At 41.1% G+C, this 26,088-nt stretch overlaps 2 protein-coding genes across 2 annotated transcripts; one reads left to right on the forward strand and one right to left on the reverse strand.

Moving 5' to 3' along the window:
• The first annotated feature begins 4,152 nt into the window (after positions 1-4,152).
• Positions 4,153-14,635, forward strand: stx17 (syntaxin 17). Its single transcript, XM_034228163.1, has 7 exons — positions 4,153-4,328; positions 5,190-5,399; positions 5,501-5,566; positions 7,838-8,164; positions 9,296-9,346; positions 11,496-11,582; positions 13,491-14,635. Exons 2-7 carry the CDS (start codon positions 5,277-5,279, stop codon positions 13,731-13,733), a joined length of 897 nt encoding a protein of 298 aa, XP_034084054.1. The 5' UTR covers positions 4,153-4,328; positions 5,190-5,276; the 3' UTR covers positions 13,734-14,635.
• Positions 14,636-14,707: 72 nt separating this feature from the next.
• Positions 14,708-26,017, reverse strand: erp44 (endoplasmic reticulum protein 44). Its single transcript, XM_034228162.1, has 11 exons — positions 25,828-26,017; positions 22,676-22,748; positions 21,861-21,900; positions 21,395-21,510; positions 20,221-20,405; positions 20,002-20,117; positions 19,736-19,910; positions 19,429-19,540; positions 19,197-19,338; positions 17,023-17,125; positions 14,708-16,638 (listed from the first exon to the last, which is right to left on the reverse strand). The coding sequence occupies exons 1-11, from the start codon at positions 25,885-25,887 to the stop codon at positions 16,528-16,530; spliced, it is 1,233 nt and encodes a 410-aa protein (XP_034084053.1). The 5' UTR covers positions 25,888-26,017; the 3' UTR covers positions 14,708-16,527.
• Between the last annotated feature and the right edge of the window lie 71 nt (positions 26,018-26,088).

The following is a 26,088-nucleotide window of genomic DNA, read 5'->3' on the forward strand; positions in this document are numbered from 1 at the left end:
GCACTTAAGTCGCACACACAGAGACTTCAGACTTGACTTGGACTCCTGCTCAAAAGACTTCGGACTCGACTTGGACTCGTGTTTTGGGACTCGTGAACAATCATTGTGTTTTCTATTTTTGGCATATTATAGGTGGGGTATGTACATTTGAGAAACCGGCTCGAGATCGCTTCCTCACAGAGCCCCTCCTCCAACACACACGAACGCGCACATGACCAATGAGGGCACGAGATAAATGTGTGCCCCGATGGAAGGCTGACAGGCAGGTAGGCCATCCAGTTATTTTAGTCGGGCCGGCTATCGGGATGTTAAGAGCATTCCATGGAATATAACAAAAAGTGTATCTCGAGCCGGTTTCTCAAACTTACCTACCCCACCTTTAATATTAACATCATGGTAACACCATGGCGACCGGCGGCACACCTGCAGCTGTACCGCTTGTAATTAGGTTCAACTATAAAAACTTCGAACAAAACGCCGGCGGCACCAACAAAAGGAGCGCACACTGCAAAGTCTGCAATATTAAAATCAAGGAGGTGCAACAACGTCAAATGTCATCAGGCACTTGAAAACTCACCCGGAGAGGTCAGTCACATTAACGCATATGGACGGTTAGCAAACATGTTTAGCTCAGCATCAGCTATGTAATGTTAACTTAGCTTGCTACTAGCTTTGTAACTGAATATTTGAAAAGACGAGTGAATGTTTGCTTGTCACACTTGTTTGCGTTGAGTGGCGTTGACATCCAACTCTTGACATGACATAAAAAAGGTCGGTAATGTTAATCATTACGTTCCGCTGCCACCATCTACTGGCTAACGTTAAAAGTAGAAAAATACATAGTTACATACATAAATACATCTGTCGGTTTATAGGCAGGTTACAGGTTTATTGTTGACCACGTAACGTTAATGTTACAGGTTTATCAGGTTACCATTACACTGGGTTTGAGTGAGAGGATAGAGGAATATGTTTATTTATAGTAGACTTAAAATGTGTCATTAGAGACCCCGTGTAATTAAACAATACGGTTGCAGAGGTCAAATTTTAACATTTTTGTCCACTGGCCAAATGGCTAGCCTAGTGAATGTTGAAATGTTACCAGCCACTCAATAGATTGCCATTGTTATTTTTGGCTGGTGCGTGCAACATACAGTACCAGCCACTTGCATGATTTACCAGCATTTGGCTGGTAAATGGTGTTAATGGTAGATATCTCTTTTGGAACAGGTCATGTTTTAATATCACCAGTTCAGTATATTTCAGATAATATTGCAGCAATAGTTTTTTAGTTGCAAATGGCACAGAACAAATGTTTACTTTTAAGTACTTTTAACACAGTTTCCCTGCGGGGGATTAATAAAGTGTTTGTGATACTGATTTCTGATTCTGAAGTGTTTTGCTTATAAGTTGTTTGCATTTAGCTAAAGTGTGATGTTTTTCCTCATATTGCATTGCAATAGCCTGTTTTAAAGTGATCATATAGCCTAACAAACAACTAATCAGTACTGATACTGTATGCTAATAGATATAGGAGTAATAATAATAATACATAATATTTTTATAGCGCCTTTCAGGAAACCCAAGGTCGCTTTACAAGTCGGGTAGGGGGGGGGGGGGGGGGGGGGAGTAGGGGAAAAAAGGCAGACAGGTTAAGGGGGTGGGGGGGGGGGGAAGTAGCGGAAAAATAAACCTATTAAACTAACTATACAGTGGCGAAAGCCTTGGTAAAAAGGTGCGTTTTGAGGGCTTTTTTGAAAATGTCCAGGGTTGGGGCGCTGCGGATTTCGGGGGGGAGAGAGTTCCAGAGGGTGGGGGATGCCACACTGAAGGCTCTGTCACCAAAAGGACAGGAGTGATACTAATACAGTAAATGCTTTGAATGTCTTAGATATAGCTGTGCAATATTCTTAACAGACTGGATAGCAGCAGACAATAGAAGGCTTATTACAACCAGAAGAGACATGAGACTTTTATTTTTTAGAGACTTGAGACTTGACTTGGACTCGTGACCAAAGACTTGAGACTTGATCAAGTCTCACCCCACAAAGACTTGAGACTTGACTTGGACTCGTGACCAAAGACTTGAGACTTGACTTGGACTTGCAAAAAAAGACTTGTGAACATCTCTCCACAATAAAAATAAAATACATATGTGTCCTTTATAATAAAACAGAGATGTTAGGAACCAGACAAAACAAGCGCCTTTGGTGATAAATAATAACCAGAAAGTGCACTTAAACATTGTTTCTGTGTGTGCAGGAAAAGACCATTTACATCACTTTGCAGTGGAGTGTTTATGCCTGCATTTGTGTACTGTGTGTGCAAATTAACGTGTTAATGTGTTTATCTTATTTCTACGACAGTGACATCTCTGAGTGACAAGTAAAATAACCCCACCACGAGGCCGATTGGTCTGCTCGAAGCTTGAAACACACACACTCAAACTTAAATGTGCGCACACATACACAGTGAGCTGTCAGTCTCCCGGCCAATCGATCAGTGTTGACAGATAGCAAATACCCCCAGTCTTAATTAGAGGTCCCATTAGAACATACACACACAAATATATATGCACCAGCACACACACACATTCAAAGTGTATTCTAATCCATTGAGAAATGTAAAATGACCCCTTTCAGACTGATGATATCCAAATGTTTACATGTGAATATAAACCTGCAGGTTTACAGAAACATTAGGGTTTTTTCACAGAACGAGAAGATAATTTGACAGTTTTAAAATCCAGGTGTAAATTATATTCATTATTGCTGAATTCCATTTAGCTGCTTCAGTTCAAGGGTCCTGTTTTTTTTTTGTTCATGATGTCTAACACTTGAATAGAATGATGCTATTAATGTTAATGATTTTAGTAACACCTGTGCCTTTCCAACCATGCTGAGTCTGCTGAGAAAAAGGGCTGTATCCACTGAGAAATCAGGATGTGTTGATCACACCTGCTCTAAAGAACAGTAAGATGCAGGAAGTAAGAAGTGAACGGGGCTTCCTGCTGCCTTCCACTCCTGCTGACTTACTTCCTGGATTAGACTGAAATGAAGGGCACCTGAGTCCACGCACCCGCACACACAAACTCACACACACTTACACACACACACACACACACACATGAACCACACCTTGAACCTTAACATTTCTGATGATTTGCTATTTAGATTTGTACTGTCTGACTGTTCTTCCCCCTCAGTCTGCAACACTGGGAGTCCCCTGGAAGTGGACAGACAGACAGACACACACAAAGACACACACAGACACACACAGAACATGTGTACATCACTAGGGGAAATCCTCTTTAGCTGGGGACTGTTTGTTTCACTGCGGCCCCTCGCGTGGAGCATCCGCTGAAGGAAGAGTGTGTGGGGTGTTGGCCTAAATGTCAAAGGTAAAAGGTGTCGAAGAAGAGGAGTTGAAGCATGCAATATACCCACTCACACAGGCTGATCTCAGAGTAGAGGAGGGGGAACCCCAACAATTATCTCCCAAACAAAACACAAACAAAAACACTTTTTTTTTATTCCGCAGGATTGATGCTGTTTATAAGTGCAACCATAAGATAAAAGAAAACGTATCCACATGTGTCTAAATAAATCCAATCACTTATCTCTGCTATAATCTTAGTCAAATATGTGTGACGTATAGGTGTGTTTACAGATAAATGGGAATTGTTGATACGTCTTTTATTTCTCTTCATTAAGATCAAGTAGCTACTGTTGCAATATGATAAAGACATAGGCCTATATAATCCTTTAATTCTAATACATGTATTTAGTCTGGTTAATTTATTTCAATTTTATACTATTAAGTGTGGAAGAGAATCAAGAAATAAGCCTTAGAAATGTACATGTGAATCACAAACAACGTAGTTTCAACCCATTACATATACATGTAATATTAAATTAACTTCTGATGAAAGCATTCTGAGTGTGTAATCCACTGGTCTGGTGTTATTTGTGTATTCTGATCCAGTACTATTGTTATCTTCTTTTATATGCTTTACCTTCAAATATAATTACTATAGATATAAATATGCTCTTATTATTGTATCGTTGTCCATATTCATGTATTTATTTATTCTTTTAGAAATGTCTTGTCGTGGTACAGCGATCAGGAACACAATGTGCTGCGGCTGCTGGTGGAGGTCGGAAACTTTTCATGGACGCACTGAGGAGAGTTGTTTACAAACAGCAGATTCAGAACAAAAACAGAAAGCTTTGCTCTAAACAAGAAAATAGTCAATCTTGTAAACAGTATGGAGGTTCGAGTCAGTCCTTAGTGAATATAAAATATATCTTGAAGTGATAATTTCAGGGGTAAGTGTCGCCATATAACCTTTAACTTTCATTATCGTTGTCTGTAGTAGACTGGTATTTCATTATTTTCGGGCTAATGAGTGAGCCAGCTAACATCTAAGACAAGTATTAGCTAAATAACCTTCATTACTAAGCTAACAGCTAATGACATGCTAGCCCGGTCATTTAGCTTCAGCTTTTGTCAAACTGTATGTCTCTAAGCATTATCAATTTCCATTCAGGTGTCTAAAAACACAGCTGAGTTAAGAGATGTAACCACTTCTACTCGAATAAACAGTTCTCTTGACTTCTATAATTGGTAACTAGTCTGGTAAACTTACATTGCTTCTTAAGCCATTAAAATAGCCCTCATTAACTCTACAGTAGGAGTAACATTGTCTTAAAGCATTATTATGAACTGCTGCTGCTAACAATTATTAGCATTGTTGTTAAATCTGGGGATTGTTTTTCTACAAGTACATAATAATAATAATACATAAAATACATTTCTGTCATTTAAATCGACAACATGTCAAGTAATACAAAATGTCTGCCCCAGTTTTTCATATCCAAAGTCTTTCAATGTGATACGATATAAAACAGATAAGGCACAACATTTGAATATTTGACAAATATTTCATTTAATTTGCTGTTGACTAATTTACCGATAAAGTTATTATTTCTGTGTATATGTTAAACTGTCAGTGTGTCATGCAAGTGATACTTCAGTTTCTCTTTTCACTGAAAGGATGTAGGCAAGACAAATAATTGCAGTCTTAGGGAGGTTCCAATTTGAGATATGTGGGCAGACTTGCATGTGTCACAGAGTTTATTCATTTGATTTACGTATTTAATAAAATCATACTCTGCTGGTATTTACAGTGTCTGTGGGGGCAGTGAGATAAGGCTGAGCAGGTGCCCGTGTCTAAGTTACAAAGAGGTGTTGGCTGTGGGCAGTCAGCAGGACACATGGCAGAGGAAGGCAGCAAGCTGACTCTGAGGCGCTTGGAGGCACCGATCCACAAGTTCATTAAAGTGGCTCTGCCCACGGACCTGGAGAGGCTGCAGAAACACCACAACAACATACTGAAGGTGACGGATGAGATCTGGCTGGATACATGATCCCACTCTCACATCCACATTCTCACTTCCAGTCCTCACATGGATAACAGTTTCTCCTTTATTTTGTACAGTTCCAACAGAGCCAACAATGGGACCGGCTTCATCTGGAGCACATCAATGCCAGCAGAACTGTGCAGGTATAACATAATAATAATAATACATGGGATTTTTGTAGCGCTTTTCCTAATGCTCAAAGACGCTTAACATACATACTTACATAACACTGTAAAACCAAATGTGTGTGTGTGTGTGAGATGTGATTAAAACTATCGATTAAATCAGTCAAATCTGTTCATTTAAAAAAACATTTTATACATTTCCTTAAAAAGCCTATACTACAATAACTTATGAAATACATACCAGGACTGGATCTGTTTTTTTTATAAATAAATCAACTTTCTGTATAGAAGTTCGGCCTTACAAAATCAGGGCAAAAAAAGAGCTGTGGATGGACCATTTTTTGTGTGTGTCTTCAAGTACTTGCAGTCTTGTTCACATGGTGGGTGTGAAATGTCTCAGAGGATGTTGTTGCCTGGAAGCCACCATGTCTCCGAAGGTGAAATAACTCCAAACAGGCACAAACCCATCCTCTCACCATTACCTTGCCAACTCCAGGGACACACACAGAGTGCTTTACCGTGTCTGCATGGTGTTAATCCAGAGAAGGGTTAGCCTACTCAGCTCCAGATGTGTGTGCACGTGGGCCGGTGTTCCATAGCATAGCAGGATAGATGTATGTAGACAGAAAGAGAAAGGAGGGCTGTCACTATATCAAAAATATGATTGCATTATCTGAAGATAGTATTATGTAATAATAATAATTCTATCAGTCAGATTAATTTCATGTTATTGTAGTTATTGTTCCTTTTTAGCAAATTAAACACACTCAAAATAAACAGTCTGTATCCATAGCTTTATAACAGCATACAGAAGAAAAAAAAGGAGAGGTACACGATTATTAACCAGATATTATTCTGTGTATTATTACCATTATATCAATAGTACCAGTAATAACCACACCCTTTATAGATCGTAGGTCGGCTAATATGTCTATATGAGATGTTTTTCAGTCTGTTTAGTCTGTTGTCCCTCCCCCTAGAAAGAACCTCTCCCCCTTCTTGATGATTGACATTTACTTCCTAGCCTCGGTGTCCCCACCTTGACCGCAGCAGCCTCAGCACACACTGTGAGACAGGAGCGGAGTAATGCTGTTTTATCATGAATATCTGCTATTGAGTATATGTTTGGTGGGTCTGTCTGTGTGTTGGAGCTTCAAACGTTCACGGTTAATTTGCGGGCTGACAGGTGCCTGACCAGACTGCCTCTCTGTTACTCAGTGTGTTTTTCAGTTTCATGCACACGAGGACCAGTGTATGCATGTATGTTTATTCATGTTGTGTAATTAGCAGCGTGTGTTATCGGCAGTGCTTTGACCCCCTGAGCCCAGAGCGGGTGGCGGTCTGGAGGGCTGATGGCTGGGATGTAATCCTCCTGTCACCCTCAGGGCACGGTGCGATGAGGGGGCTCGTGGTCCCCTGCCTCATATCTGAACCTTATTAAGCCCACACCCCAACGCACACACACACACATTTTCCATCACTAGGACCGTTTATTGGGATGCGCAACCTGTCAGCATGAGCACTTCTAATTGGGCAGAAGGGCCAGGAATTACATTTTTCAAAGGATTCAAAATAGGTTATGTGTACATTTGTTTATTACATTCATAGTTTAGGATCATTTAAGCTGTATCTCCTTCTTTATAAATTGTTTACTTAAAGGTAAAATGCAAAATCCACTTTTTCATGTCTTTTATACATAAACATGCGTCCCCTCTGTGGAAAGAGATTCTGAAAGTTTCAGGAAAAAGATTCGCTCACTTTATGTCCTAATTCATTTATATAAAAACCTGTCTGAAAATGAGCTGATCGGATTTTGGCCACTTTATGATGTCATAACGATGTTTTGGCTTGTGTAACTATTAGCCAATCAGCAACCAAGGTAACCCCCCCCACACCTTATCACCTGAATCTCCTCCTAGAGCTCCATTGTGTTCTTTTTAACCAAATGTCTCTCAGAGGGGCGTGGGGAGGGGCTCCTTATTTTCATCTGAAGTAACAGACAGAGAATCAGCACTTTGGAAACAGGGCTGAAACAGAGGGGATTATGGGATGCTACAATGGGTGATCTGTTTGGTATTTCAAGACAAACACTTCAGAGCCATTTTATATATATATATCTGAGACCGGTATAAATGGAATGTCTTGTTGTGTCTTCTGTGTTTTTGCTGTGAGACAGCTCAAAACAGTCTGCTATTAACAGAGACCCATCAGGCAGTCTTCACATTTTACAATACATTTCTCTACCCTTGATCTCACTGAGAAACCTGCTTCTTCTCTGCCTCCCTGCAGCAGTTGAGAGCGAACATGAGGGAGATGGAGAAGCTGTGCATGAGGGTCCGTGCCGAAGACGCCCCCGCTCTCGACGCGCTGGTCCAGCCGGTCAGAGACAGGGCGTCAGCCGCCGCCAGAGACTTCCTGCTTCTGCACTCTAACCCCGTGCCTCAGCCTGCGCCCAAAACACCACCTGCTGCTCAGCCTAATAGATGTGTGTCCAGCAGTTACCACGACGATGACGATGTGTGTGAGGAGCCACTGTCTGACAGGCAAATTCAGCTCCAGCTCCCAGAAATCCCTGCTGATCAGAGTGCTGCTGAGTCCTGGGACAACCTGGAAGAGGTGGGGACTAAACATTCAGTCTGGATTTCATACTGGATACATGGATTTCATATTATTATTATTATTATCCTCCTTATCTGATTTTATTAATGTTATTAGTGTGTCTTTTTGCTCGAATGCTTTATGGTCCCTTATTCTTGATGTGTGAGTTCAAGGGTGTACAGCATAGTGTTGGTATGCGAGACAAAGGTTCTATCATCAAACTTGCTTCATCTGTAGCAAACAACAAAACTATTCCCTGACTAAAATAGCATTTTATATTAAAGACATACAGACAACAGGTACTTTTAACCTTTTTATTAAAAATGTATTTATCTTTTTAAACGTATCTCTATCAATGAATTGTTTTATTCTAAAAGAAAAATCTACCATTTTTACCTTCCTAAAAGAAAGAAAGAAAATGCATAGGATGAAGGGTTTCTTAAACAACAGCTAAAGAGTTATGGAAGTGACCTTAAGAAAGAGTTCAGCCAAATGAAACACAGTGGGTGTTTTTCACAGCGGACACTTTGATTGACTGGCGTAAAAGCACATTACTAAAAACATAAACCCTGTTGTTGCTCTTTAAATTTCCCGGTAGGTCGTGGCAGTAGGCAAAACACCTGGATCCTTAAAGTAAAGCAGCCAACATCCATTTTTATTATTTACGCCTTTGCTCTTCCTCATGTGTTTAAATGTCGCTGGATAGCTCAGTGGTTAGCGCTGGCTGCCCATATGCCTAAACTGCTGACTATTAAGCCGGTTAGAATCCAGAGCTGGCCAAACATTCAGGCAATGTCCTCCCCTCTGTCTCCTCCGTTCTAAACATCTCTAATATAGGCCCCAAAAATACCTATCTTCTGTGAAAAAGGCGTCAATCAAAGCAGGGGACACAAAGTGCAACAAGGTGGTTTCCATACTTTGGCTGTACTAAATGTTGCTATAGTTACGCGATTTATTTCCTGCTATTGAAAGATCATCTAATGCAGATGACCCCTCTCACCTGTTCATACAGATGCCCCTATTTAGCTGATTTACTGCTAAACATACAACGCACTTTAATATTCATGCTGTGGACGTACAGTAGCTTTAGATTTGTGTGATAACTAAGCTTAACAATAAAATAAAGGCGGTATTTTTTTCCTCTCTCAGGATCTGAAGGAGCTGAGTGGTTTGGTGACGGAGTTCTCGCTGCTCGTCCATGTGAGTACTCCACTGCTACGCTCACATTTCTCTTTCTACATGTGTGCACAGCTACCCCTGTGAACAAAAGCAGTGTGACAGCCTATAGCGTTTCCAGGAAGTGGTGAGTAGTGTTTGACCGTGTGCCTGTGTTGCCTGGTTAGGCTCCTCAGAGAGAGGAGGCTACACACATCGGCTCAGGATGACTGCTCGGGCCCCAGAGGCCCCTTCGCCCAGGCAGGAGGGGAGATTGAGAAGTAGTCGAGGGCGAGAGGGAGGACTTGCGGGAGGATGGCGAGTTCTCCACAGGGGGAGAGGTGGGGGACAATGGCTGCATCGGAGCAGGTGGAAAGCAGACGGCTCAGATTATCACTCTATCCTCAGGGATGGAGAGAGAGGAGCAGGCCGGCCGAGCGGAGGAGAGATTAACAGGGGAAAAGAAAGTGAGAGAGTGGAGATGTAGTTAGGGTAATAAAAAAAAAGACAGAGGCATGGGGGGGGGGGGGGGAAAGAGCATAGACATGTTGTTGTGGTGTCTCAGGGGTGAAAGGCGCCGTTAGGGGAGTAATATTCCAGCTCCGCCACAGTGGAAATACTGAGTGTGTGTTTGCGTCACGTCAGCTCCGCCCTCTGTTCTTATCTCTCTGTTTCTCTTCGTGTGTCTTTGAGGGCAGTCATCTGCCTGTCATGTGATTGTGCTTTATGAAACTGACAAATACAGTAGTTAAATTGTGAAATGATTTGTTAAGTCGTTTTTATTTAAGGAAGATTTTAAAAGCATCTTATGTGATTAACCTCTTTTAATTGCTTATTCAGTTTTATTAGAGGATTGTGATTGAATTTGAGATCATTCAAACAGAAGATATTATATTATAATATAAAACATAAGCAATGAAGCTCATTATCAATCTTTTCTTTGTAGTACTAAATGACTTTACGGTGCGTTGCTCAGATTAATACATTTCCTGTTGACTGTTTTGTCAATTCATCACTTTCATTCTTTCCTAGATTTGCCCAAAACTCATAAATATACTTTAACGAAATAGAGATGCAACATTAAGTTGATAAGTTGATCAACAGAAAATAAATTAGCAACTGTTGTGAACGTCTTTCCTTTGTTTTGATGTATAGTTGAATGCCTTTGTTGGATTATAACATGAAAATAGGCAGTGGTCGCTGACTGAACTCGAAATAGCTCCCTACTTTTTGTCTGTAGATTTGCTGCTAGTTTCTGCTTCATATAATTGTGGAATTAATTACTTTAAGTGTTGGACTGTTTGGAAAGTAAGACAGAAGATGTCGGGTTGGGCTGTGGAAAAAAACGATGGACATTTTCGAATTTGTTGACATTTTAACGAGAAAACAATAAGCAGATTATTTGATTAATTGAGTTTGTTGCAGCCTTATTATTTTGTTAAATTAAACTGACCAACTTGCATTTACATGTGTATGGGTGAGGAAAAAAATGGACAGAACTGAATCTATAAATAACTTTTAGCTCAGAGGAGGAGAAAGAGAGAAAATGGGTGAGGAGGAAGAAGAGGAGAAGGAGGAGGAAAGTGCTTGTGGTTGTTGTTTGGTCACTGTGTCCATCCAGCCCTCACATGGAGAGAGACAGCTGCCACTCTGAATATTTCATGGATCTACAAATGCCACACACACACAGAACCCACCCCAGTGAAATCCTTTGCATATACCTACAGCCTCCACACACACTAATTACACACCCAACTTGTGCCATGGAGCAGAATCTGTTCAGGCAAAAATAAAATAGAGACCACAACAGGTTGTTGTTATTTGTGTGTGTGTGTGTGTGTGTGTGTGTGTGTGTGTGTGTGTGTGTGTGTGTGTGTGGTGTGTGTGTGTGTGTGTTGTGTGTGTGTGGTGTGTGTGTGTGTGTGTGTGTGGTGTGTGTGTGTGGTGTTGTGTGTGTGTGTGTGTGTGTGTGTGTGTGTGTGTGTGGTGTGTGTGTGTGTGTGTGTGTGTGTGTGTGTGTGTGTGTGTGTGTGTTGTGTGTGTGTTGTGTGTGTGGTGTGTTGTTGTGTTGTGTGTGTGTGTGTGTGTGTGTGTGTGTGTGTGTGTGTGTGTGTGTTTGGTGCCCGCTCTTGCTTGACTGTGTTTGTGTGTGTGTTTTAATATGTGTTTGTGTGTGTCTCACCCTGTGCATCAGTCCCAGCAGGAGAAGATTGACAGCATCGAGGACAACGTCAACGCAGCCGCTGCCAACGTGGAGGAGGGGACCAAGAGCCTGGGGAAGGTGTGTGTGTGTGTGTGTCCTGATGATCTGATATGTGTGTGTGTGTGTGTAATGTTTGAGAGATGGGGAGATCGATGGCACTTTGCCTCCCAGCCATTCCACAGCGTTTGTCCCTATTGATCCACTCGAATACGGAGGAAAGCTGCAATTAAGGAAATAGAGAGAGGAGAGCGATAGAGGGGAGGGGAGGAAGAGTGATAGAGAGGTAGGATGAGAGGGGGGACAACAGAGTGTGTGTGTGTGTGTGTGTGTGTGTGTGTGTGTGTGTGTGTGTGTGTGTGTGTGTGTGTGTGTGTGTGTGTGTGTGTGTGTGTGTGTGTGTGTGTGTGTGTGTGTGTGTGTGTGTGTGTGTGTGTGTGTGTGTGTGTGTGTTGTTAAGGAGAGGTTTGAATGACTGTTTAATAGTTTTTCAGGAGCAGCACTGGCCTTCCATTATCAATTCAATACACTCTCACACACTGAGTGTAACTCAGAAGGACGACTCAGTGCCCTTCACACGTATTACTCAATTGAAATGATGAACTTTTGCCTGTAATACTGAGAATGAATCACCTGTTTGTGTTAATGTACAACACAGACACACCAGTGAACACTGTTTTTTTTACCAAGGATTGTGACATTTTTCTAACTTTACTATTTTGTTTGGTGATGAGAGGCTTGTGTGTCAGATGAAGCAGTCTTTTTTGATCTGTGTTTTGCTCACACTTTAAGGAACATAATAGAGGCCTAAAGTAATTACACTGTAATTACAGACTCTTAGACGACACCAAGTCGAGATTCCTGTGTGCTGAAACAAACCTATAAATACTAACACTGCACAGAACATTAAAAACAGACATTTCTTAGCTGCTTACGCAGTCCTGCCAAGGCTACCTAAAGTTATTATGTCAATTACAAAAAAGTGGTATTAATTGAGCCGTGCAGATACTGAGTTGTCCTGGTTACTGAGATGTTTGCCACCATTAAAGAACAAATTAGATAATATTTTTGTGGTGTTCAATGCATAAAAAACCCCGATATTCAACCAAATCTATTCCATTTCATTTCATTGTTATTTAATGTTATGGTGTGATTCCATTCACTTCCATTGGTGTCGGGTAAAATCAGCTGTTTTGAATTACATGAAAGGGCGAAAAAACCTTTGACACTGTGAGCTGCAGCTCTAACATTTATAAAATAAATTGCACAAATATTAAAATATTCTTTTGAAAGGGTTATTTTAATTTAAATTCACCCAATTGGCGACACAAACAAAGGTCGACCTCTGTCACGCTGCTGCTGGATGTAGTGGGATGCACATTAGACGGTGGGGGGGGGGGAGATAAAACAGATGAGAGGTATGTCAGATGTTTTCACGCGTTTGAAAGCTTGTAATCTGTCATCAGGTCATAAAGCGTTACACACACACACACACACACACACATTTCTCCGTCCTCCACAACCTGTGCCCAGAGTCCTTTTAACTCGGCTCAGATTAAATTAAATATTCCCTCAATTGCCACAGGGGTGGGGACAAGCAATGCTAGCTTTTGAACTAGATTAATTTAATGGTGAAGTGTTAATCAAGTGTGTGTCTCTGCATGTGTATGTGTGTCATTAATTGTCATCAGCAAAGCACACCTTCCACTCTGATGATAACAGCCGTAATAACACCCAGGCCACATCTCTCTGATTTCCTCTAAATGGAGATAATGAAAACTCTTTGAAGCAGCTATGGCGGTGTTGATTTACATTTACACATGCAGGCTTGTTTGGGTCTTCTTCTTTTTTTTTCTTCCTCCTTCCGTGGCTGGATTTGTGATCATGAAAGGATAGACGCGTTCAAACTCTATCACAAAGTACTAATGCCTCCCAAGGTGTGTGTGTGTGTGTTAAATTAAACTATATCTCTTCTCCCTGTCTCTCCAGGCGGTGGGCTACAAGTTGGCGCTGTTGCCGGTTGCCGGGGCGTTGCTGGGCGGTGTGTTGGGGGGTCCCCTCGGCCTGCTGGTGGGGTTCAAAGCAGCAGGGGTGGCTGCTGCTCTGGGAGGGGGGGTACTGGGGTACGCAGGCGGAAACCAGGTCCAGAAACAACGCAAAGCCAGAGTGGATCTACAGATGAAACGACTGACAGCACCGCCACCAGAACTGGAGACACACAAAGACAAATGACCCAACAGTCGTTTCCATGCTCTGACCTCAGGCCTGATCACTAAAGGCTTCGATTAGGAGCTCTAACTGGACCTCCGGCAGTGTCACATTGCCTTAAAGAGACCCGCTGTAATGTCATCAGGCTTCTCTGTTGCCGCTCACATACTTTGATGTTCGGGTATGAATGGTTTGTCTGTGAAGAGGTTTTACCACATTTTATACACAGTGTATTCCCAACGCAACTAAACAGTTATTTACACTACATTATTAAGCGAGTGGTTGGGTGAGATTTGGTGAAATTAATTTTTTTTTATGTCGTCAATTAAAGGTGGGGTAGGTAAGTTTGAGAAACCGTCTCGAGATACACCTTTTGTTATATTCCATGGAATGCTCTTAACATCCCGATAGCAATGAATATCTTCAGTGCTTTGGCAAAAAATCCATTAAAAAAATGTCATCTGTGGAAGCCGTAGTACTGTAAAAAGCACGACCAATCATCTGAGCCGGCCTGGCTAAAATAACTGGATGGCCTACCCACCATTCTGTCAAATGCTATCCCTAACAAGGAAGGGCTTTGTCCCAGATTGTGCTCCTTCACCAGGGTTTGTCTCCAATGATCATGCCTTCATATTCCTTTAAGCAGGAAATAGTATCCTAATGTGAACAGCTGCACTACGGAGACTACAGTAGCAATGATGAATAGATTATGCATTGAGTCACTGTGGTTTAACCATTGCCTGATGTAGCGTGTTTGTTTCAATGTTTATATAAAGTATACTGGTTATATTTACAGACTTGCTAAGTGTGAGAGCATAATTGCACAACAATTCCCAAAGTGCCACTGTCCAGCTCGCTTCAGGAAGAACCTGCACTGTGTTGACATGCCATGTTTTCTGCCAAATAAAATGTGTTTTTTTCCAACAGAAATGTGGTTGAATGAATAGATAACAGGGTAAATGAAACCAGAGACATACAAAACATCAGACAACACAATATCCTGTAAAATGGTTTTTAATTTACTTTTTTTCAACTCCTCTCCCCCTCTGAGATGACTTGGTTTAGAAATGGCATCCCCCCCTCCTGTTGGTTGGCTGTACGATGCAGGCTTCTGTTGTCCTCTATGGAAGGGCAGGACACTCACTACAAACTTAGCAATGGGGTCCTCGCACTCTTAACCTGGCTTTGCATTTATTCATGCTCAGGAGATCTCAGGGATCTAGACATGTACCAAAGCCTCAAAGACATATAAAGAGACAAAACCAGTTTTAAGAGAACTTGTATAAAGTGGCCGACTTTAAATTTCCACCGTTCGTCGAATGGGTTTTCCCTTTTTGTCTCGCGGCTTCTTTTTTTTTTTTAAAACACTGGGAAGTCTTTTGCATGATGACACATTTGACAACAAAAACAGCCATTTCATGAACTTTTACCATTTTAAAAGTACATCATTGCAAAACATTTGTTCCTCTTTTAGTTTCCCGGGAAAAACAACTCTGAGGTGGCATGGCAAATACTGTGCCTTTAAAAAGGTAGCAAGCCCCCTTTGACTTTGAATGTTTGACAGTAGTGGAGGTAATCAGCAGTTTAGATTCCTTGGTACAAAATTGACATAATTCCTGATTGCGTAAGTATCCATTTCCTTTGAGACAATACTTCATAGAGGCACCTTTGGCAATAGTTACAGCCTTAGGTCTTTTCACTAGGCCTGTAACAGCTTTACACATCAAACACTAATTCTCTCACATTCTCCGTTTAAATCTTTTAGATTTGGCTTTATTTAGATATGGGTTGTCCTGCTTGAAAACAGACATCTATTTAACCTTCTGCCGTCAGAGGCAAGGCGGCCGCGCTGCAGAAGAGCAGCATGATGCTGCCACCAACAGGCTTTACGGTAGGGAGGATGTCTTATTGGAGTTTTAGGTTTTCTTATGATGGCCAAAAGACTCACCACAAAAAATACAATCCTAATTACATCCACTGTGATTCAGTGCTTTAAAACAGCGACACATGAAAAGGTCCAAGGGGGCGATACTTTTTATAAGCACTGTAAGAGACATCGAAATCTAGAAGCATTTAGTACCAGGGAGAGAAGGGGGTGCATCTCAACAGGCTGGAGTAGCTCTGTATCTTTATCTTCTGTCTCATGGTTTGATTTCATGTTACCCCAATCAAGCATTTAAAAATATGTTTTCTATTCCTTCAGAACTACCGTTTTTGGAGAAGATATGGAGATAAAGCTACTTCAAACTTCTTATAACTTGTGCTATACAAGTGCATCAGACTAGAGTTGGTAATATTATTGAGATGCAGCCAGGAGACTAAAAACACATCTCTCATCAGACAGGCTGAACTACCCACAGATAAGAACCGTACGACTGGAGTGAGGGAACTCTTCAGGGGGTTTTTCTTCTACAAAAAGCCAGGGTGATGTAAAAGAAATAAAATAAAATAAAGAAAACTGCATTTAATTTAGACCAACGATGAGACTCCCATGTAGCACAAACATATTTACAAGCTCCGGAAAAAATAATAGTAAAAAGACTTCTCTTGATGTCCTAATGCCCTGCTCCCCTGCCCGCACACACTTTCTTCTTTCCCCCCTTCCTTTTGATCCAAAATAAAAATTGTACATGAAAGAGTTATGAAAATATAGGTTATTCCAACATGGTTGTGTCATGGACTGTTTCTTCTCTTCATTCTCTCTTCAGTAAGGGTGTTGGGTGTTGCTGTTCTGTCCCGCTGGCCTGTCCCAACCCCCCCCTCCCCCCGACCCTGGGGCGTGGCATTGAGTCACAGGATCTCTGAAAGGCTGTTGAGGTCACAGCTCGTCGCGGCCCCGGTTGAGGATGGTGTAGCGAGTCTCGCTGGGCGCCAGCTTCTGGAACGAGCTCTCCGGGGGGCTGCTGGCCGCCTCCCCTCCCGTCTCCTCCTGGGGGGGGGGACGCCAGAACAAACAGTTTAGACACACATGATGATGCTAAGCCATGGATGTTGCACCTTGTTTCTGTTATGTGCTATATGTGACATGTATGTAGTAACGTGTGTTGTTTGCATGTTATTGTTCTCTTTTATCCTTTCGCCTGTATCTGCTTGTCTTTCATCCTTTGTTTTATAACTAATGCTGTTGATGTATTGTGAGTTTAAGGGCGTCCATTATCATCTGGCCGGGGACAACAGCTGGAAATTAGCAATGTTTGCTAAAGATGCCCCATTTACTGTTGTTTGTGACGGTGGATCAATGGGGACTGTCCACAACAATATAAACAAATAAACTAAACTCTCAGTGAATGCAGAGTGTGTCACGCCGTCTGACCTGTCCAGGCGTGCTGTCCGTGGGGTCGGGGCCGTGGTGGAACTCTCGGTGAAGCTTTCCAGAGTGAAGGTCCAGCACAAACTGTCTCAGCTTTCCAGGGATACTGGGAGAAAAGAAAACACAGAAGCAAACATTGAACACGACGCAGGAACCTATTTGTGTCCTTAAATCGTATCCTACATCTAACTTAATTGCACAAACCGGTTATAAATGAATAATTTCCGCCTGATGGGTGCCGCCAATACATGAGTAGGTGTGTGTATTGTGAGATTTAGTCATAAGCACAATTGACCCCTCCGCCCAACTTTACAGGCGTACCTGTTCTGCTCCAACAGTGAAAAGACAAAAGTACACTGCAGAGCATCAGGCCTACTGATACTAATTCAGCCGGATCTGACACCGAGTTTAATAGATGTATTATGGGACCTGAGACAGTAAGAAGATGTCACAGTACAGCTGTCCAAAATTGGGCTGTACTATAACAAAGATAAAGAGGAAGGGGCCTGCATGGCATATTAACTGCACTGACATGACCTTCCCAACTTTGTGAATCATTTGCTTAACAACTCAACCTTAAACACAAGTGAACATGAGCAATTTTGACTTAAATATCTTCCCATCTTGCAGTCTGAAAAAGAGCTAAGGATCAAATCATCAACCCTGAAATGAACAACGTTCTCATCCTCCTGAGCCATAGCTCCAACAGGAAGTGGGTCCATATAGTCAAAGGGATTTAAGAGTCAGGGAGATAAGACTAAAGCATATCATACAGTGGCTGGTGTTGTGGTAGAAATTAGTGAAGGCAAAAAATTCACTTGAATCCCTTGAACAGGCCTCTCGAACACCAGCCTGTTGGTATGAGTGGTTGTTGCATGAGGCCCAGTGACTGTGGGTTGGACAAAGGCATTCCAACACACACAGTTCAGCCATAAAGACAGTAGAGAGAGTTGATGCGAGACAAAGAGCTCGGTGCAGCAGCAGAGGACTCCAGTCCCTGCGGACATGTCATGAAGACATGAAGAAGCATTAATCCATATCAACGCTTTCCTGTGAAGTGCGCTTATTAACGACAGGTCATGAGCTGTTGTCATATCACAGATCCCCAGTCACAGCAGCATGCAGACACATGCACAAACACACACACATATACATACATATATATATAACATACACTGTGCTAATGTAATTACAAGCTGTGTGCCACATGCGGGGGTGATGTGATGTAATTAGGTTGTGGAGGGCTGGTCAGTCCTGGGGGCTTCTGTCTATCTGATCAGACTCTGATTGGGGCTAGGGGAGGCCGAGTGGTAGGGGGCAGAATAAATAAGATTAAGTTAGATTATACTGGATTAGTTTAGCACTTATTGCACGTGCCAAATCATGTCACATTAGCTCCGGTGTCCTGGCCCATTCATAAAGCACAGATTTGTTAGGAGGTGTGACATTTCTCTGTTGTGAAGCGCACATATTTTTGTGTGTGTGTGTATGTGTGTGTGTGTGTGTGTGTGTGTGTGTGTGTGTGTGTGTGTGTGTGTGTGTGTGTGTGCATGTGCGTGTAATGAAATCAACCTAATTTAAGGAGATCTTGTGATGAACAATTTCACATACGGTATCAGTATCAGGCAGTAATTGTTCAAAAATGTCTGCAAGAACACTGAATATATCAGACTGATTTGATACGTGGATGATTCATGTGTTCATTTCAGCTGATTTTCTCATTTGTTCAAGTTTTCATTTATACTTAGCAACTTCTTTTTGTAGGACACAAATACCATTTGAGATAAAAAAAAAAAATTCTAAATGTTTATGGGTGATGCACAGTGTCTGCAGATATACTGTATATCCTTCCACTGCTGATATGTATATCTTCAGTGTTTTGAGTATTTTGTTTATCTTCTACTGCTGATATGTATATCGTTCTTTTATTTGTATTTAATTCTATTTACTTCCAAGTCATGTGCTATGTCTTATCTATGCTGCTGTGAAGGAAACATTTCCCAAACTAGGATCAATAAAGTATCTTTTATCTTATCTTAGTATATGATGTTGGTATTGTTTGGAAAGACCACACATTTAATTATTTATCATACGTTGATAAAAATGTGCATTTTTAAGAACTAGATTACTTCACATCTACACTAAATCTGAAGGAGAAAGTGAAGGTTGGTACTTACTTGAGGTCTTTATAATCGGGGTAGACATACATGTGTCTGAACGAGTCTATAGCGATGACGGGACAGTCAGCGGGAGTTTTCTGGATATGGAGCAGAGGATGGCGGAATTTCTCGCAGTCTGCGTGCAGGAAGTTTATAGACCCTGAAGAGGAAACAATGATGTCATGGACCACTTCTGAAAACAAACACTGGTTGACTCATGGGTAACCACAATCCTAAATGCCAGGCTCACCTTTCTCGCTGATGAGCTGGCGAGCCACTTCATGCTGGAACTTCTCTAAACTCTGCGTGTCTTCTTTCACATGGAACAGGATGAGGAAAGGGATCCCTTCTTCAGTCAACTCCTGATAACACAAATACACACACAAAGCGTCACGGACAGATGGAGCCAGGGCCTTTCTGTGGCTCAGCAGATGGGCTACTCAGAGGCCATGAATACTCTCCAGGCTGTTTTTGTGTAAATATCTCTGTACTTCTACATATCCAGATTCACACATCTAACATCAGACCAGAAAGCAATCGTTAAAGCAGGAACAAACCTCTCCATTTTCAAAGGTGATCTCCCTGACCAGAGGCACACACTTGTCCTGGGCCCAGGCGTAGGTCAGGTCGAAGTTGGTGAGTGATCCGAGGTAGACCATTTCGGCGATGCTCTCTCCAACGGGCTTGTAGATGATATTGTCTCCACTGAAGCGCTCGGCCTGAGATATGGCTCTATAAGAGTAACGCAGAAAGGAAAATGTTAGGATGAATACAAATCGAAGAATTCATCTAAGAATAAAACATAGATGGCGTTTTGTCTCACCCAAAGGCCGACAAGAACGTGCAGTCATCTCGAAGGATGTTGGCAACCTTTGCATATGTGTTGTAGTTCTCCGAGTCCTTACTTTCAAAGTAAGCTATGATGTTTCTCTTGCTTCTCTGTGGGAAAAGAGAGTACAAACATTAGCAGTGAGAAAATAAATGACTTTTTTGTGTTTAAAATGACTGTTGATATTTCTAAGTGGGCAGGCTTTCCACTCACATCCAGAGTATTCATCTCCTCCATGGATTGCAGCTCTTTCACAGGGTTGACCTGCTGCTGGCGGATGAAGTCAGCGATGGCCGCCACCGACCTCTGACCCCTGTACTCCCTCTTCATCATCATCCCATTGCGGAACATCTTCAGTGTTGGATACTTGGTGATGCGGTACCTCTGGGCAATGTCCGCTACACAGCGAGGGTGGGGGAAAAGTTAAGTAAAGAAAGACAAATCAATTGATGGAGAGGAAGCAGCGGAGTAAAGACACATGGGGACGGGAGGATGAGGAGGAGCGGGGACAGAGACGGCGGTTAAACCTGAAAACACTGCCTTCAGTCGGCTCTGAGCTCTGATCTCCCACATGAAAGCTGCCCCCCCGCCAAGAGTAAATATTCTCCCTGCACACACTGAATGAGTGCGAGTGTGTGTGTCGGTGTGGCAGGTGTCAATCTCCCCGCGGGGGGTCTCTAAGCCTCCCGTCTTCACAGGAAGCAGCAGTTTTGTCATTAGTCTTCAAACAGTTTGCAGGTCATCAATAATTCTCTTTAATTTGCTTATCTCAAAAGGCTGAGGCTGGCGGTTTATGTGTCTGTGCTTTGGTGTCCTGGGCATCTATGTGTACATATGTGCATCAAATGTACAGGGAGTGTGTATGTGCACCTTTTTACCTTCTATATATATATATATATATTTGAAATGAGAGTGTTTAAGTCTTTTAAGGCATCAGATCACCATAAACAACAAAAAACACATTTTAATAATAGAAATACTAATATTTCGGACAATAACCATCATATAAATGATAAATAATTAAATAATATGTTCATTTGAATCTAAACATTTCTAAGATTAGACCACTTGTATTTGTTCTACATCATTGATCCAATAGATGGATAGATTGGTACTTTATTGATCCCAAATTTGGAAATTGATTTAGTTGCAGCAGCAAGGTGTATTCATTACATTACATTGCATTTAGCTGACGCTTTTATCCAAAGCGACTTACAATAAGTACATTCAAATGTTAAAATCTTTAAAAGGTGGAAGAAAGTAGAAATGAATAGACAGTAAGGCTCTGGTAACTCCTGACTGGTATTTCTCATCATGTCTTAATGTTGTGCTGTAGGTTAAACAAACAAGAAACACTCAAATCCAATTAAAAGTTAGTAATACTTACAATGTTGGTCGCAGTCGACTCGGGCAAACACCACCTGCTTGGTTTCAGGGAACTCCTCCCTCACTATGTTAGAAGACTCCTCAAATATTGGGTGGAGCATCTGACTGAATCTACACCTGCAGGAGGGGAGGTGGTGTGAGGCCAAAACTGTTTCTATATCTTGTATGTATATTGAATAGATTACCGAGTATATTGGACTACATTTTGCAGCATATCAATGTTGACAATGATTTTCGACTATTAGAGCTTCACTACTTAGACTTAAAGAGATTAAAACAAACATCAATGTAAAAATCCTTTCAAAATAAATCCACAAAATCTTTACTGCAGATCACAGCAATCTCATTATACTCGTGTCAGTGTGGCATTCATAGGGAATGTCTCTATCATGAGCAACATTCATTTTAACATCCTTAACAAAATATAGAGAAGTCCAATGACTATGGGAGAGAAACAACACACTTACCAGTCTGCGTAAAAATTAACTATCGACACCGCAGCGTTATCTGCAAGGAAACACACAGGAAATTCAAATAAGCCTCTTAACATTTCTAAATACACCCACGTTCATTTTGTTGGATAAACTAATTACGTTATGAGTGTTATCAATGTTAAACCCACATTTTTGTTACTGACTCGTAGCTCATTATTTATCCATCATACCACCCTCTGATGAAATGTCTTTAAATATTTACTTCGTATAAAAAAGCCAATGACTTACAATAAGGTCGGACCTTTAACAATAGGATTACATTTATTTCCATGATACGCAAATATTTGAGAAACCACATTAGGTTAACACTAAACATTTGTATGAGGCCTGATGACAATCTGACAGCAACGGGTGTGGCCAATATGAACATATGTGTGGGATGGAAATAAGAACGTTTAATGGTGCTATCCACATCAAGAGCTCATTACGTGCATAAAGACAAACAAAAACTGAGACAGAGTTGTGAGACAAATCCTAAATACCTAGGTGGACGTAAGATAAAGGGAAACATAATACCTTTCTCTTTGAGACAATTGAGTTCAAGTGTTAAACTAAGATGTGACTGAGTAGTAAAGGAACATTTAGACAGTTTGACATGCTTATAAGCTTCCTTGGCCACACCCATGTGAGAAAAATACCAGGAAATAAGCTGTTTCCTCCAATCTCAAGTCCTTATGGCAAGCTTGGTCATGAGGTCTTTGCATCCAACTCTCAACAAGAAGGCCAATCGGTGAATTTCACAAAATACGGTTCCCTTCAGTTTTACAGAGTAAAGTCTGATGCCTTACTTAGGACGTCATCAATGTTGGCTGAATCCAGACTGGTGATTTCTGCCTGTCCGGGAGTAGAGAGGCCCATCGCCTACAGACACAAAGGGTACAGATAAAAAGGTCATTAAAACATAAAAGCACCGACAGCTGGTTAAGAAAACTATATGGGGGGGAATACAAGATTTTGAGATATCACATCTGCATCTACATATAATTCTTGAAATGCAGGACCTAAATGACTTGAGAGTGAAGCAACTGCTAATCCGCACAACCAGTGTTTACTGTGTCCACCCCAGGCTTTTTCCTAGAGCTGGGCTAAGTATACAATATAACATCAACACTGTCATCTTGAATGCAAAGCAATATGCAAATGATGCTCTCATGATCTCCTGGGTGTTGTGTGTTTTATGTACATTTGGACTGAAGTTTCAAACAGTGTTAGAGGGATTTCCCTTCACTTTGATCCATGAAGTGAAGGTTATGATGACACACAGATGGTAAATATAAAGGAAATGGTCAGGAAGTCACACAAACATGTGCCACTTGATGAAGACCTATGCTTTTGTTATGTAATGGTTTGCTTTATAATATGTCTTGTTTGTCTAGAACCAGTTTATCCAGAACAAGTTTGTCATGAACCTGCGATTAGAGTATTTATTACATGCTTTGTCGCTAAAGTTGAACAAAACACGGTACAGTAGAGCTGCATCCATTTCTTACAGGGGGTTGACCGTTAAGCCTAAATATCTTTCATAGATGTGTCATATTTCCTTCCTCATATATGTGGCCATAAGACACAATGATAATGCACAGTTCTATCAAACATCCTGCTTTTGTCACACATTTTCTCTGAAAGGTTATCCGTTCGACAACATGAGCGAGTACTGCAGTAGGCCTAATTATATTAGTAGGTTTGTGATAAGAAAGTAGCCATTTGTTCGTTGTGCATCTCCCTCTCTGGTTTACTCAAAATAAACTAATATATAAACCAATAAGGGAATAAGTATGATTTACCAATTCATTCCAGCTCCGATTGCAAAGCTGAAATAAATGTAAAGACTAAATATTTGAGGGCGAAATGGGGAAAAGAACACCAATGTTAAAGGGACGTTGATGCAAATGTAGGTGTAGCCTGAATCAGCTCCTTTATTACATAACTTATTTTAAACTGGACTTCATTATTAAAACTTTATTTTTAATTAATAACTTATTGACACGAAAAGTGCAATCCCATATTTGTTTGCGTCATTGGGAAAAGTACGGTGGCTTTCTATTGGCAGCCACTTTATTCAACACTTATTAAAGTAACCTATAAAAGTATGCCTGCACTATCACTCCATCTGTGGTGTGATTTCTAACTCCAGATCCTCGTCAAACAGGATGTATGGGTGTCCTTCCTGAAAGAGTTACTGACACGTACATCAATATCAATAGTAAAATAGCCAACGCTCACAGTAGTTAATGATTTACTGGATAACCCAATATGTAAATAAACTCACACACAAACATATTCTCAAATTCAACTGTCCTTCATTTAGTTGAGTTGTTCCAATGTTAAAATGCTCTGAAACTAAATGCTATTTCTTTAAAGATGATTTATGTTCAATTAGTTCTGCATTTTAATGAATAATCTAGTCTATAAAATGAATATGTTTTATCCAAACGATAGAGAGGCTGGGACAATTTACTGTTTCGTATCTGTGCATGGAAAACATATTTACTGATGATAGTTGTTGCAATTTCTTTCTATTAAATTTAACAGACTTATCGTTTTAGCTGTATAGAAAATATTTACTGAATACATGTAAACGTTTTACAGTTATTCAACACTCTTCAACTCAATTAAAACTGTGGTACATGAGGTGAGAAATGCAACATTGTTGTACATGTCCTAACTCTTTCCCAACTTAGACTTGTATAGAAAGGGTCGTTTCAAAGCTCTATCTAAAGCGCTCTCCTAACAGTTCAAATGTATCCCAACCCACGTATGTAACTGTTTGAATTCATTCCTGAATGTATGCATTTATCTTTGGGGGGCCATAAAGTCAGTGGAAGGTGGCTGCCCCGCCCTCAGTAGCAATAGTAGTAGAAACCAGTAATTAGAGATGTTTCTTCTGCTCAACCTCTAAATATGGTCTAATATTGTGTATACTTTGATATACATATATGTATATTCCTTTATAAAGTAGAGCCAGTGAGACCAAGAATGTGGCTAGATTAAGTTCTTTATTAGAGTTGTGTTCTTTTCGAAGTTTTGTAAACTATACAATTCATTTAAAATAACTGTGAAAAAAGAAAGTCTCAACATTGTAAAATCAGATATAGTACATTTATACCATATAGCATGACACAGCTGCAAACTGATATGAAATAGCACACTTGCTGTGGTTAGGCCGATGAAGACAATGCTCTGCAACTCGGAGGAAAGTTATCTTTCAGGCCCAAAACTCTCACAAACAGCAGCACAGCTGCGTAATGCCTATTTCCGGGTTGACAGCCAATAAGAATGAGCCACAACAGAGGAATTCATGAACCGGCGAGCACCATTCAGAGACACGAATGGTTTGACAATAAATGTATGCATCCATAACGTTACACAAAGAAATATAAATATTGATCAAACATAACTTATAATCCCTTTCAATAAATACAATGCTTAAACTAACCACGATTGTAATCAAAATTGGTACCCTATAAGTGGTAACGGCTAATGCTAGCTCGATGCTTCATCCCCCCCTTAAAGTTATCAGGAGTCCAACTTTAGTCAAAGCATACATACAAGTTTGCAATATACGCCCTTTCTATATAAGAAACATCTTGATTAGATAAGAAGGATTATGACTTGTTACAACACTACAGCTAACGTTATTTAACACCACCGGCTGAGTTGACATTGCAGCTGGGTAACTTGATTAGTTATGGCATACGTTTGGCGAAACCCAGTCCAAGGGCCTCCTTACTGAACCCAATAACTGCACTTCAAGCAATGATCCGACTCCCTGGTGGTGTAGGACAGTTTAAAAGCCACGTCTCTCTCATGTCAGCAGAGGCTCATCAGTTAGCTAGCAGCTAACCATACAGCGGCAGGCTAACCAACGCTAATTAGCTGGGGCTAGCTGGCTGTTGAAGCTAAATAGCAGTGCATAAAAGGCTAAAATATATATTCTTACCAGCAAGACAACCGTGACGAAGCGGATATCGAGAGACGGATATATTGCTAACAGTTTCATTGTACAGTATAGATATTGGAGGCGGTGGTGTTTAGTCTTCCCAATGGTCTCGACGCCGCTCTTCTCTTCTAAAGTGCAGCCGGAAACCTACGGCGGACCAATCTCACTGTGACCAAGGAAACGTGATTGACACTTCCTGGTATTTGCTTGGCTTTGTGGGTGGTGTAGTTTTCTGAATAGCCAAACGGCTGAGTCGGATGT

This window comes from Gymnodraco acuticeps, unplaced genomic scaffold (assembly GCF_902827175.1).
Source record: "Gymnodraco acuticeps unplaced genomic scaffold, fGymAcu1.1, whole genome shotgun sequence".
NCBI lineage: Eukaryota > Metazoa > Chordata > Actinopteri > Perciformes > Bathydraconidae > Gymnodraco > Gymnodraco acuticeps.